Source organism: Cinclus cinclus, chromosome 4 (genome assembly GCF_963662255.1).
Source record: "Cinclus cinclus chromosome 4, bCinCin1.1, whole genome shotgun sequence".
Classification (NCBI taxonomy): domain Eukaryota; kingdom Metazoa; phylum Chordata; class Aves; order Passeriformes; family Cinclidae; genus Cinclus; species Cinclus cinclus.
Genome location: NC_085049.1, coordinates 853,067 through 866,815, shown reverse-complemented (window position 1 = coordinate 866,815; position 13,749 = coordinate 853,067). Strand labels below are relative to the sequence as shown.

The following is a 13,749-nucleotide window of genomic DNA, read 5'->3' as shown; positions in this document are numbered from 1 at the left end:
CATTGCATGTCAGCAAAAATTAAACCCTAGTACAAAAACATAGGAATGTATTCTTTCTCTGCTTCTGTTTATGAGCCAGTAGAACAATTTCTGTTATTAACATGTTGTATCCGTGGCTCCTCTGTTTGGAATTGATGGAGATATTTTAAAATGGGACAGGTGGAAGATCCTCCTCTCAGTGGTGGGAGCTGAGGGTTAGTAATTTGATCATTTTGGAGTTTTGTGAGGACTTATCTTCTCTTGATCTTTAATTGCATTGGGAAGTAGCGAGTGCAAATTGCTTTGAGTTTGGTGGTGTTGAAAAGTGTTGTTTTTCTGTAAGTTGTCCATTGGCCAGAGCTGTGCTCCACAATTTTCCACCTCTTATCTTGGAAAATAATAGGAGTAGTGGGGAAAACAGTGAAGTTTTTGATTTCACTCGAGTTTTCGTAGTAAAATGAAAATAAAGAGGTGCTGGGACATGTCACTAAGCATGTCGTTATTCTTTCCTTTCAGTGTTTCTGTTTTGACTCGGTGTTTGTAGTTGAATGCTTGCAGTTGGTGCTGTTTGTTTTCTTTTGGGATTACTACCTAGTTGTGATTTAGTCTTTCAGGTGGTAAAAGCTAATTCTGTTATTTCTAGCTTTTGACCCTTGAAGTTGCTGTGAGATGTGACTGACTGTCCTTGACAGTGTTCCCGTTATTCTGAGGTTGTTTTATCTGCCTGTAACAGCTCGGATTTCTCTCTTAAGCTCCTCTCCTGGGTTGGAGCAATGTAGCAGCAGCTGTAAGGGGAAACGAATGAGTACTCACTGACTAGTAAAAGAGCAAGAAACTGGCGGGGCATTGATTCGGGATTTTAATCCTGAACGTGCTTGCTTCGTTCCAGGAAGGAGTGTAGCATTTGGTTTCAGAGGCAGGGTGCTGGGGGATGTTTCAGGGCTGGATTATCGCTGCGTTTCGGCAGAGCTGTTCTCAGACCCGCCGCGCTGTGTTGTGCAGGTTGATGCTGCTCCCTAGCGCTGCTTTCAGCCGCCCCGCAGCGCTGAGGTTGCTGGAATTGTTAATTCGCTGCTCTCCGAGGGGAGCGGTTCGTGTCGGGGTGGTTTGGTGTAATTCAGCGGGCTGTTGTGGCCAGCCCCGGCCGCATGTGGCCGCTGCGAGGGGCGGAGGCGCTCTGAGGCCGGCTCAGCTCCTGTTGATCCGGCAGCGGGGCTGACCCCGGGGCACGCTCCAAGGCCCATCTGTCAGGGCTGGCTTTGCCTCAGGGAAGGTTACTCCGGTTGGGGTCTGCGGGGACCGTGTTTAGCACACATTAAAAGTATAATAGCAAATTGATTGGGCTTTTGTGCATGTGTTCAGTGCCTGGCTCTGCTCCTGCTTCAAGTGGACAGTTGCTAATGGGACTTGGTGGAAACTGAAAATGCAATTATTTTGCTGTTCTTTCAGCTTTTTTGGTGATATTCCTCCTCGACTCTTACTCCCTGTTGTTCTGCAAGATAACGAAATCAGGGAAAGAATAAATTTCGTGGATTTCATTAATTAAATTTGACAGAAGGTATTACTTGCAGTAGTGAAGAAAACAATCTCCTTGGAGAGTGTGTGTCGGCAGTGATGTGCAGTATACCATTTTATTTAATGCATTAAATCATAGTCCGATTATAGTTTTATTCACAATTAAATGTGCACTAAAATTAGGGCCCAGGTGTGCAATATGTAGTTTAGAATTTGTACATTTTAAATTGTGAATAATTTGGATTTCATTTTTTTCCTTATAGAAAATATCCATATTTATGTGACTCCAGTTAATGGCTTAATTTGGCTCAGATCCTTAAAGGAACAGAATAATCCAGAATTCAAAGTCCTTGAAAAATGCTTTTTGTTTTCTACGAAGTGAAAATGACTGGCAGCTTCTTACAAGTTTTTAGGTATTATTTTTTTGTTTCAGGATTGTTTTTAAATAGAGTTTGAACTAAATTAACCAGCTAGACGTATGTGATTGTGCAAGCACTAATCTTTAACATGAAAGTGCTGCTAAAAATACCTGAATGTCCTTGATAATGAAGATTGTGCTATTTCTAGCCACAGGTAAAATAAGTACAGGTAAAAATAAGACCTGAAACAATGCCTTTGAGGTAATGATTCCTCTAGTTAAGCTTGCATGTTTTTGCTTACTGAACTCGTTTTAAATGTCAGTATCATTTCAAAGCTGTTGATCTCTTGGTAGCAGGAAAATTTGTAGGAGGAGAGAAAAATGTCTGACCCCTGTGAGAAGATTGTGTGTTTTCAGTTCTGCCTTGGTGCCTTTGGCAGACACTGCCAGCGTTTGCAGACTGGGTGAGATGAGGTCTGGCTGTAGTAAGGCATTTCAGTACTTGCCTCTAGACCTGTGATTTTTACATCAGGTTGCTTCAGGTGCTTGGTTAGGTTGGAAATAGGGGCAGCATAAGCTCGAAGATCGTGTTGTGCTTGCTGTAACAGTTCTAAATTTTAGTAATTAGTCAGTCTTTTGAATGGTGCTTCTTAAAAACTGCTATTGTGTATGCAGGCTCTCTCCAGCAGTGACTGTTTTTGATGCTCTATTGTTTGGGATGACCCCTGAGCTGAACTCTCTGAAACTCAAATGTCTAATGTTCTTCATCAGGCCATGGTCTATAGATCCATTACAATGGAGCTGGAGCCTGCCTACAGCTTGGGAGCAAACCCAGACCTGTCTGTCACTGGCAGGAGGGAATGCCACAAGCCTTCAGCTCTGCTCGTGTCATTCTGCTTTGATAGTGGCAGGCAGGCTTTAAACAGATCTGCCTGTGAGAAAGGGGCTTAGCAAAAGGCAGAAAAACTTGCTTTAACTTGGCGAGCTAGAAATCTGTTTCAGTGTCTCTGTTCTATTACCAGGGTGTCTGTGTTTTTCTTGCTCTTTCTCCTCTCATGTACATTATTACTTTCCCACTTTAAGCTTTATGGATTTGGAGTGAGATAGCAGAAAGATGTGATTTCCATTACTACCTTCCCTTTGTTAAGGAACCTTTCCCTCTCTGTCAGATGTCCCAAGCAGATAGAAAGTCCTATGTGATTGAAAAGCCCCATTTCTAGACTGAAACGATACACACACTACTTCTGTAGTCCAGCCCATGGGCTGAGTGTTTGTGCACACATCTCTCTTGTGTGTCCTGTCCTCAGGCCCTTTCTGAAATCCTGAGAAACAGAGAAGTGGGTGAATTGGCAGCTCTCACAGACACAGTGTTGCAGTTAAATCCTCACAGACTTAGTAGCAGGCGCAGCTCTGACTGTAAAACTTATCTTTGTGCTTCATCTCCAAATGGGCAGGTCAAGAGACCGCCCAAGTCAGGCTTTGATGTTACATACACTGCAGACTGTTCTCTGAAAAGCTTCCTGGTATTTTTCTCAGTGCATGAAAGACAAGAGAAAACTACACACACTTGAGCTGTTCTGGGCACTGGTCTCTCACAGATTCTCTTTACCTCTTCAGTGAGGGAGAGAACTTGCTGAGTGAGACACAAACTCATTCTAGATTTCTTAGTACTGGGAGACACCTGATCATCTGAAATCTACTGGATCTGGAGGCACAGAAGAGGAAACAAAAAATATATGTTACATTTTTATTTAACAGATTGTTACTAGAGAGGGAATGGCAGGGCATTGAGTTTCTTGCATTAGAGTCTAGCAAGAATCTATCAAGAAAGTGCATCCAAACCCAGTGATCTCTTGTTGTGTGACTCCTGGTCATTTTGTTTTATAGACCATTGAGTTATTTCTCTAGTTGCTTCTGTTACAGCAATATTTGTCTGTGCTCTTTAATGTCATACTCAAAGTTCTTCAAACTAGAAGAACGGGGGGTCTTCTGTCTTAAATACTAAGTGGTTATTGCTCAACTAGATTTGAGGTTTTTTTTCCCCTTTTTTAGACAGGATTTTGAATAGCTTATATAATCAGAGTCCAATGTAGCACTTCATTCCCAGTATCCAAATTCTATATGATACTACTTGGTTTAAGTGCTATGGGCAGCCTTTTTTTACTCTGGTTCCTCTGATAGAAAGTTTTGATACCGTGTTAATCTGTTAGCCCTTAGCAAACACTTAGGCTATTAAACCTGAACCCAGCAAACATTCAAACAAGAATAGCTAAATCAGCTTGCCAAGCATTACTGGTTTCTTATGTCATTAATAACCCTACTTGTCATGATAGCTTTTGCTGGGATCAGTTGACTTCTACATATTTTCCTCCAGAAGAAGGTAGGATAGCTTATAAAAAAAACCCCACAAAACCTAAGCATTTGCATTCCTTAGGTTGTAAAATTAGAGACCTGTGATTTTGTGTCAAGGTATTTTGCACTGCACCGGCAATGTGAACTGAACTCTCATGCTTTGGTTTGATAATTTTCAGGGATTTTTTTTTTCTCTCTTCTTAAAGGAATTAAGCAGATTTCATGCCTGTGGAACGGAGAAACCACACACACACCTGCACGAGGGTGCACTTCTCCCCTGCCCCAAAGTGCTTTCACAGAACTTGTCCAAGGTCGTGTTTCTCATTCCTTGCCCACCTCAGACCAGACCGTAAACCCAGGGAGCTGTGTTTAATACCCCTCATGCTCTGCCCTGTGGCCAGCACTGCACATCCTGTCACTCACAAGTCTTGTACTGCTTGTGGGGTGTGTGAGACTGGACCTAATGCTGTCTGTGGCTGTAAAACTCCTGACTGCAATAGCTTTGGAGCTTGAACTCCTCCTTGAGAGTCTCTGGGAAGCAGTTTCCTTTGGTACTTTGAGCTGTGGGAAAGGCAGGGTTATTTAGTGACCTGAGCTGGTGTGAGGCAGCTGCTGCACGAGCAAAGGGCTTTGCCATCCTTGGCTAAGCAGCTTCCTGTCAGGACCAGTGATCCGTGTAACTGCACTGTCTGTGGCACCAGTGCTTGGCCTTTGTGCCGTTCTGGGTGTCCAAACCCACTTCTAAGGGTGATTTTGAGAAAGCTGTATTTGGATAGCTTAAACTGAGGGGGAGGTGGGGCAGCAGCACAGTTAAATATAATTAATTATTCAGTTTTTTTAATCATAGTGAATAAATTTTGCTTTCACAGTGCAGTTTTATAGAGGTTATTTTTGGGGATTGTTTTTGGCCTAGACATCAGTTGAGGAAGGACAAAATAGTGCATGTGTTGTGAGCCTGGCACAGTGGAAAAGTTAGAATTACTTGCAACAGGTTTTGCAGATAAAGCTTCTGACAATTTCCTAAAATGCTGGTGCAGCACGTGTGGTTAGGGGCTGGGAGCTTCAGCTCAGTGGAATACTATTTTACTTGCTAGTGATGGATTGGGAGGTTGTATGTCATAAAAGGAATCAAAGTTATTGGGAAGGGAAGGGAGACATGGGGCAGGATCATGGAAAGCTCTGTGTATTCAGGGTGTAAAAAAGGGAAGAAAATAAAAGTAATGGACACATGGAAATTTGCTGTGTAGTAGCAAATAACGTGCATGACTTCAGGGATAGGAGCTATGCCTTCTACTTTGTTAGACCTTGTTTGAAATTGGGAGGGGGTGGAAGAAAGGCATGTGGTGTTTGTGTAGCATTTGGAACTGTGAGTTTGATATGCTTCCATTAAAGCAAAAAGGTGCTAAAAGGTATCTGAAACTTTATTTTTAATTTGGAAAACAAAGGCCTAAAAATAGTTGGTCAGTTTTAAGAACAGATGGAAGCAAATGAATTGGAAGATGGTAAGAGTTCTGTGGTTGGGGTGTGTTGTGTTGCTGGTATCTCTTGAGATAAGAGTTTGTTCATGAAACCAAATTACTCAGCTTGTAACTGGGAGCACTGCTAAAAAGAATCTGTTATTTAGATGATGGCAAGTCACTTTTTATTCATAAATGCACTGGAATCTACATGGTGGGTGAGAATGGGAAATCTAAAGAAAGCAAATATCTGTGATTATTTCAAAATCTGTCACGGAAAACCACCTGCTAGCCTGGTAGTGATCCAGAAAGATAGAGATAACGTGAGAAATCACTTCTAGAGACTCTTAGAGCAGAAGAGCAAGCATGCCAGTGTACCTTCAGATAATGGTGTGTTTTCTTTCATTCATCTCAGTGTGTAATAGAGCAATACTGGGCACGTAAACAGTGATGGTAAAAATAGGGACCAGCACCTGTGCCTTAAAAGCAGAATGGTTTAACAAATGGCAGTTACACATGTCTGGAGAGGATCTGGTGGAGGCTCTCAGAAGTGCTGAGGGTGCTGAAGCAAGTCCAGGGCATGGAGAGGCTGAGTGCCTGTGTTCCTTCAGCTCTGGGAGGAGGAGGGCAGGGTTTTCTGTGCTCAGTGATCTGATAGGGACGTTTAACAATGGAGGAGGCAGAGTCATCTCAACGCTGCAGCTGCCAAGGATGAGAGAAAAGAGACAGAAGTTGCAGCACTGGAAATTCTGATGAGATGTTGGGAAACTTCCCCCTTCCACCACAACAAGGTTAGCCAGCCACTGAGAAAATTGTTCAGAAAGGTAGCAGAAATCCCAGCCTTTGAACACACCCTTTAGCAACTCCACTGGACCAGGACCACAGGCAATCTGATCTCACTCGTTCCTGTTTAAGCAAATTTGACCATCTGGTCTTTGAGGTTCTGTCAAAGATGAGCTGTTCTGTAATGCTGTGGCTTTGTGGAAGAGAAAAGCTTAAAGCCCTCATGGCAGCTGAGCAGGTTAACAAGATTAAAGAAGGTGTATCAGTAGCTCTTTAATGAGGAAGAGCATCCATCTCCATACTTTCAGCTTGTCAATGAAAAGCACGTACTCTCAGCAAGTTTTTTGTGATCGTTTGATGCTTGTCTCTGTATCTGCCGAGGCACAGAGCAGAAGGGCTGATAAAAGTGACCCCTGCTGGCCACAGATTCCCTCTGCTGCTCCTGCCTTCTCTGGAAACGTTCTGCTAAGCCAAAACAAGCAGCGTTCGTTTGGACCACGCACACGATGGGTGCTGTGCTGAGGCCACGTGGGAGCACCTTAAACCCCGTGTGGAACTGAAGTGCTTGTTCTTTTTGAGGCTCTAGTGTTGGCAGGGATGCTGGGCTCCGTTTATTGAGGGTTTTCCATTCTTCCCTTTTGTTCCCAGCGTCCAGAAGAAGTTACACCGTTGAGTTGCAGTAGCTGTTTCCTAACTGTACGTTTATTAATAAACTGATGAGGTACAATAAATAGTCCATTTGTGTCAGGTTCTCTTTTCACCCTGTCTAAATACGTCTGAAACAAAAGAGCTGCAGTTTTGATTTGCTGTGTTAACGTGCAACAAATACAAGCCTGGATTTAGCTGTGCTGTTGTTGTGTCTTGCAGCATAAGCAGCACTATCATGGACGTAGACAGCACAATTTCCAGCGGGCGTTCCACACCGGTCATGATGAACGGGCAGGGAGTGGCTGCCTCCTCTGCCAAGAGCATTGCCTACAACTGTTGTTGGGATCACTGCCACGCCTGCTTCAGCTCCAGCCCGGATCTGGCCGATCACATTCGCTCCATACACGTGGATGGTCAGCGAGGAGGGGTTCGTGTTAACTTTTGGGCTTGCCTTCTTTCTTACCTGCCTATATTTTGCTCTTGAATGACAGTAGCAAATTGTCTGTTTCAAAATTGCAGTTTCGTGACTAGTGGCAGCAAAGTTAGTGGCCTAACTTTAAGAGTGTGGTCAGGTTTTTTCAATGAATTATTTGATACTACCAGGGTTTTGGTAGTGTGCTGGCTTCTCAACATCCTGGAGCTACTGGTGTGTCTTGAAGTGCTTACACTTGGAATTAATTTTCTTAAAACTCTTAGTGTACGTGTTCCTGCATGTGAGCTCGGGTGAAGTCACATCTTAATTACTGTTACCAAAGGAATCTCACTAAGGGTAGAATCTATCCAGAACGTATAATAGAGAGATATAAGACTGACTCAATAGTACAAAGTCTTAACAAAGCAGCTCTGTGTGTAATACTGATGGCAGGTTTACCTTCTATATAATTGCATCTTTTTTTTTTTTTTAAATTGAGTTGCATATATAAGCATGTAAATTCTAGTCTAATCCCTGGTCAAATGATAATTGGTCTCAATTTTAATGTTTAAAAACGTCGTCTAGTAGAGTAATTTCAACTTTGTACTTAACTACCTCCCATCTTCAAGCTCCCAAATTACCTCTGATGCCTGGAATATATCATGTAAACTACTTTTACACCCAGCACAAGCAATCTGCTTGGTTTAGCACTGTGTGTTGCAGCTCTTCAATTTCTGGGAGAGATAATAGCAGTTCTTGAAGTACAATAGTTGTTATCTTTTGACTTTTTGTCTTGTCACTTCTTCAGAAGGAAAATGTTAGGCTGTTGCACTGTATCTTCAGTGAATAAGAAACTTAAATAAAGTGCTGATTTGCATAATTTTAAATAATTTATTATGTAGATATGTCACTGAGACAGCTGTGATTCTGTCTGTATTTAGCTAATATTTTTTTGTCATGATTGAACTTTTCAGCTTCATATTTGATAGCTTTTTTCAGTCCAGTATCTAAGCAGAATCATCCATCCAGTGTAGTGGCTTTTAGGCCACCCATGAGATGATTTCTGAGTTCTGTCCACGGGTGTGTAGAAGTGTTACATGAAACCTGCATGAAACAATGAAATTAATGTGTGTTTGGATCTTGGTTAGCCCATCCACGACTCCTTTACGTTCTTAAAAAGGGGCTGGAAGATTTTGGTTTGGGTTGTTTTTTCCCACCCCTGTATTTTATTTCTTGTCACTTACATTTCATGTGACATGAATTGTAGATATTTTTGTTTGGAAAACGTTGTGTTTGTATATTTGAGAGAGGAGGTTGTTGGAAGCACAAAATGCCTAATAACTGTTGTATTCAGTTCCCACTTTTGAACGCCCTGCTGGAGGTTTTTTTGGGAAGTTGCAGAGTGGTGCTGTGGCATGGGGATGTGTCCTGGGGATGTTCAGGGATTTGTCTGCCACCTGCCGGTGAGGTGTTCCAGCGTCTTGGAAGTTGTCTAGTGCTTTTGATGGCATTTGAGATCTTACTGAACCGTTCTAAATTTGAACGGAAGTGGGGGTTAAGTAGTTGCTTATTGAGAATGGAAAGGACTAGGATAAACATCTTTGCATGGTAAAATGAATTTTTTTCCAGTTAATACCAAGGTCGTGGCTCCAGTCCAAACCAGATGCATCCATGAAGAGCCTGGGAAGCTTTTTGACAAAACAGTTTTGCTTCCGAAAGATGTTATTCCAGAAATATTTTGTGTTCAGCTCTTTGACGGGGATTCCCAAGAAGCCTTGTCTGGAGTTCTGGCAGGTGGTGCAAACCCAAGTGCCTGTATTTCCCTGTCTGTGAGTTCACAGTGACACACCTGAACACACAGTGACACACCTTTGCCACGTGCCCTGCAGGCTGCAGCTGCTGGTGGAAAAGCCAGCACGCTTAGGGACCTGTTGCAGAGCCAGAAATGCCAGAAATTCCAACGGAGTGCTTTTGAGGGGATCTCAGGACTGAGGAGGGGCAGACCCCAGAGGTTCAGGGGCCTGGGCCCTGTGTCAGCAGGTCTGGCTCAGCCACACAGGCACTGAGGGGTTTTGTCTGACTAAAGCTGGGTTATATGTCCATTATCCAGCAAGAACGTAGAACTCCCGTGGCTGCTTTTTCATTTTGAAAATAAAATCTTTTGAGGGTTGAGGGGTTTTATTCTCCAAAAGAGAACAAGAAACTGAAATCCAATTAGTTTCCTGCATTTCTGAAAACCTGTGTTATGAACAGTGCTGTTCCTGGGAACTTTCTTTTGCTGTGACAAATTAAGGCTTTACCTCCCTTCACCCGCAGACCTGTTGAGGAAATTCTAGTGAAAGGCAAGTTCATTGAGCTTTTTTATTCCCTCAGTTACAGATAAACACAATGAGAGGAGAGAGAAAAGCAGCATGAGTAAGTTCTGCTGCTCTTAATGCACTATTGTGCATGTGATTGTTCTGTACACTGGAATCACAAAACACCCATAGATTTTGAATCCCATGAGAAATGGTGGCTTCCTTCAGCAGGAATTGAATATAAGGCCCTAACTAGAGGCATATGGTATTCCAGAACACAAAACTCCAATCTATAAACTACATTGGAATTGAGAGTTTTTTACTTTTTCATGCTCAAGGAATAAAATTAATTGCGTAAGAGAGTAAATTATTTTATTTCTATAACTACTACCCAGAAAATGCAAAGTTTTCATTTAAAATGTTCTGTCTCCATATCTGGTGGATACAGATATTGAGTACAAACACAAATACAGCAGATCCCGTTGCTCTAGGTTGTGCTTATCTGCAGGAGCATCAGTCTGTTGGTATTTTCTTCCAGTGACCTGTTTTTACTCAATAGTTGGGGTTGTAATTATTTTTTTCCTCAGTGAGATAAGAGAAGTGCGTTTCAAAATAAATGGTAATTGTTGAGAATTCTTTGAAGTGTTGTGAAATGTTGTAGAAACAGACTTCTTTTCTAACGTGATGTTTTATTTACTGCTCTCTCTGACTCGTGTAAACTTACCACGTTTTTACTCTATTAGGTGTTTGTTTGCTTGTGGAAAGGTTGCAAAGTATATAATACACCTTCAACAAGTCAAAGCTGGTTGCAGAGGCACATGCTGACACACAGTGGGGACAAACCTTTCAAGGTAAGGCTTATTGTAACATACACCATCTCTTATTTTTAGAAAAATTCTCTTTATTTTTCCTAATATGTCACTTGAAAAATACCATCACAGGAGGATTTTGTAAAAAGTGAGCTGAGCCTTCTTTGCAGTAATAGTGCCCAAAGTTCTGTTCTTTTACAAAAGCAGGTGAAGATACTGTTATTGCTTCTCTATCCCTGTTTCTTTTAATCTGTAAATGGCAGGGAGTGCAAAACTACGCAGTGCTAGAGTTCAGGGGTTTGTGCAGTTTGCAGTTGAGCTGTTCACACTGTAGCAGTGAGATATTTTCTCTCATACTTTGCACTGCCACGTTGAATTTTGGACCATGGCTGATGGTGCACATTCTGTGCCTGAGTAAAAGCTGCTTTTGTTAAATTCAGTAGAAGCACTGGCAGTGACTATTTATGGTTCACTTCTCTGAAAAGAGCAAGTCAGGAATGCAGGACCATTGAGCTAACTGTATTTCCTGCACAGTATTTTCTAACTTTCTCTTTCTTTCTCCCCTTAATGTGTACCTGCAATTCTAGGTATAGTAGTGTTTATCATTCCCATATCCACCAATCCGTTATTAATGAGTTGCTTCATCCTCTTATGGATACAGTTGGGGCAGTTCATAGCTGTCAGTCCTGGATCACTTGATGGTAAGTCCCACCCACACTACTTCAGACTGAAGTTCTTCCATGTAGGATATGAAAATGAAATAGGTTTTGGGTTATTGTTTTTTTGTTGGTGGTGTTTCTTTTTTTGTTGTTGTTGTTTTGTTGGTTTTTTGGTTGGTTGGTTTTGTTTTTTTTTTTTAGTTTAGGTAACATTTTATCCCTCCTTCTCCCTAACTCCACAAAGTTGTAGTCTCTGTCTTCCCTCTCTTCTCTTTCTCCTCAGGTTAATATCTTCCACTTTTTAATAATTTCATTTTAAGGCAGCTTTATTACTAAAAATACTTTTCTGTTATGGGGTGTCCTTCCATAGTTACATTTTCTGTATAGGTTTTAATAATAGTTATGACAGAAAACAAAACTAAAATAAACTTAGAACCAAGAGACTAAAAATAGTGCATTGCATATGAAACAGATCTTTTTTTCCATGCTGAACTGTGTAGTTTAGACTGAAAATTTCTGACTCAGAAAGTAACCACAGGAAAATGAGTTTTAAGGTTTTCATAGCCTGTGTTTAAAGGAATGAGTTTAGCATGCTCCTGGAAGGATAGCTCAAGGATCCTAGATCCCTGCAAGTTTGCAGGTACAAGTTGTTCCAGGAAGTGTTCTAATCTGAAATCCTAATCTCTGATTATTAATAGTAATAGCAGTAGTAGTAGTAAAGGTGGCAACCACCAGTTACCAGAGGAAACTTGTACCTTAGGTTTTTTTTAGTTTGGAATTAAATATTTTGTCTACCTCAAAGTTATGATGGCAAGCTTTGTTCTTGGGTGAAAGTCTTTTCATAGCTAAATCTGGGTTCTTACTTGGTCTAGATCAAAGGAACTCAGTTTTTGAGATGTTGGGGTGAGGAGGTAGGCAGTGATTCTGTCAGGCTTACCTAGCAAAGGCACTTGCAGTTGGTACCCAAGGCTGGTTGCAGCTAGAGCCCTAAATTTGTCAGGGGTTGTTTCTGAGAATAGCAATCTTGTGTTCGGTATCTCTGTACCAGCTGATTTTCTGTACTTTCTGGTCCTACTGAGGAGAGAAGAAAACATTTGAGGGTTGCAGTAGTTAATCATCCTGCCTCGATGTGTGTCACTGCAGCATTTTCTCATACTGTTGTCTCGAGTCCCTCTGTTTGTTTTTTATCCCTGTATTTTTCAATCTGTTCCTGGGAGCTTTGAATGGAGGATAATTGTGGTCTGAGTAGAATATTGTAACATCTTTTGTTCCCCTGTCATTTATGCTGAAATAGGCTTCAGGGCTCACATGAGGTAGCCAAGTATGTGAGTGTCTGTCAGGGCTGAGCATGGCAATCTATTAATTAACTGGCTCCTTTCCTTCATGTGCTGCTGCTTTTTTTTTATCCTAACTTTAGAAATCCGCTCTCTGAGATGAAAAACACTTGAAGTGTTGGATATTAGTCTTGACCAGTCCAAGAAAAGCCTTTTATTAATTGTTTTGTGGCAGTCAGTCAAAAATGGAGCCAATGTATCCATTTAGTGCATTTAACCTCTCTCATAAACCTTAGTTGCTCACCTCACAGGGAAAGCCAGATTTTTTTGAAGTCAGAGTTGGTTTAAAGACCTGTTCTTGATAATTACTGCAGAAAAAATATCTCCCAAAACCTAAATTGCAAATGAAACTTCACTTGCCTCATGAGAATATACTTGAATCCTAACATGAAAAGGAAGGAATCTGTCATTTTAGAGAACTTGCAGAAAGCAAGTCATTCAGTGTTTTAGTTAAAAAATAATGTTGGGGTTTTTGAGGGAAGCTGTAATGGAAATAGTACAACTCTGTGCTGTTGTCTGAACAACTGCTATTTTGGATGTTTTAAAGAAAAACAGTCTTAGCTAGGAAAATGACAGCTAAGAGCATGGAAATCTTACTTTTGTAAAGGTAAAAGAACATTACAATCATAGAGTGACCAGAAGAGAGTAATAAGTATATCAGAGATTGATATGTTCTTACATTTCTAGTGGAAAGAAGAAAGAAATGCATTTTCTGAAATTGAAAAGCACTGGGGACTGTCTCAAACATAACTCTTTTGCCTCAAAGGATACATCCCTGCTCAGTTCCCTTTTACTTGCAAATGGACTCATTTAATGTAGTTGCACATTTTGGGTTTAATTAACCCTTTTCGTGGTACACATGGTGTCCTTTGACTGGAAGCTCTGGTGAGCTCTAAATGAGCTGCTCTGCTTTCCTATTGAAAGGTCTTTGTGGGTTTTACCTGCCCTTTCCATTCATTCCTATCAGCCATGTGACTGTGCACTTCATTTGTCACAGACATGAACCTGCTTCTAAATGGCAAAGGCAAAATGGTTCATATTTTCCTAAGTTCATAAGTTTATCCTGTTTTTTCCTGGTTGTGTGGCTTAGTGTGTCCCTCTCATCATGAACATTGCAGTACCTGTCACAGAAAAGGTAGATTTCCT

At 41.4% G+C, this 13,749-nt stretch overlaps 1 protein-coding gene across 1 annotated transcript in view; it reads left to right on the top strand.

Annotated features, from left to right (window-relative positions):
• AEBP2 (AE binding protein 2) overlaps positions 1-13,749 on the top strand; it is a 42,804-nt gene that overhangs the window by 10,258 nt on the left and 18,797 nt on the right. Inside the window, exons 2-3 of the mRNA XM_062491576.1 lie at positions 7,312-7,519; positions 10,545-10,652. Coding sequence (XP_062347560.1) covers positions 7,312-7,519; positions 10,545-10,652 — 316 coding nt within the window. The remainder of the gene's footprint in view (positions 1-7,311; positions 7,520-10,544; positions 10,653-13,749) is intronic.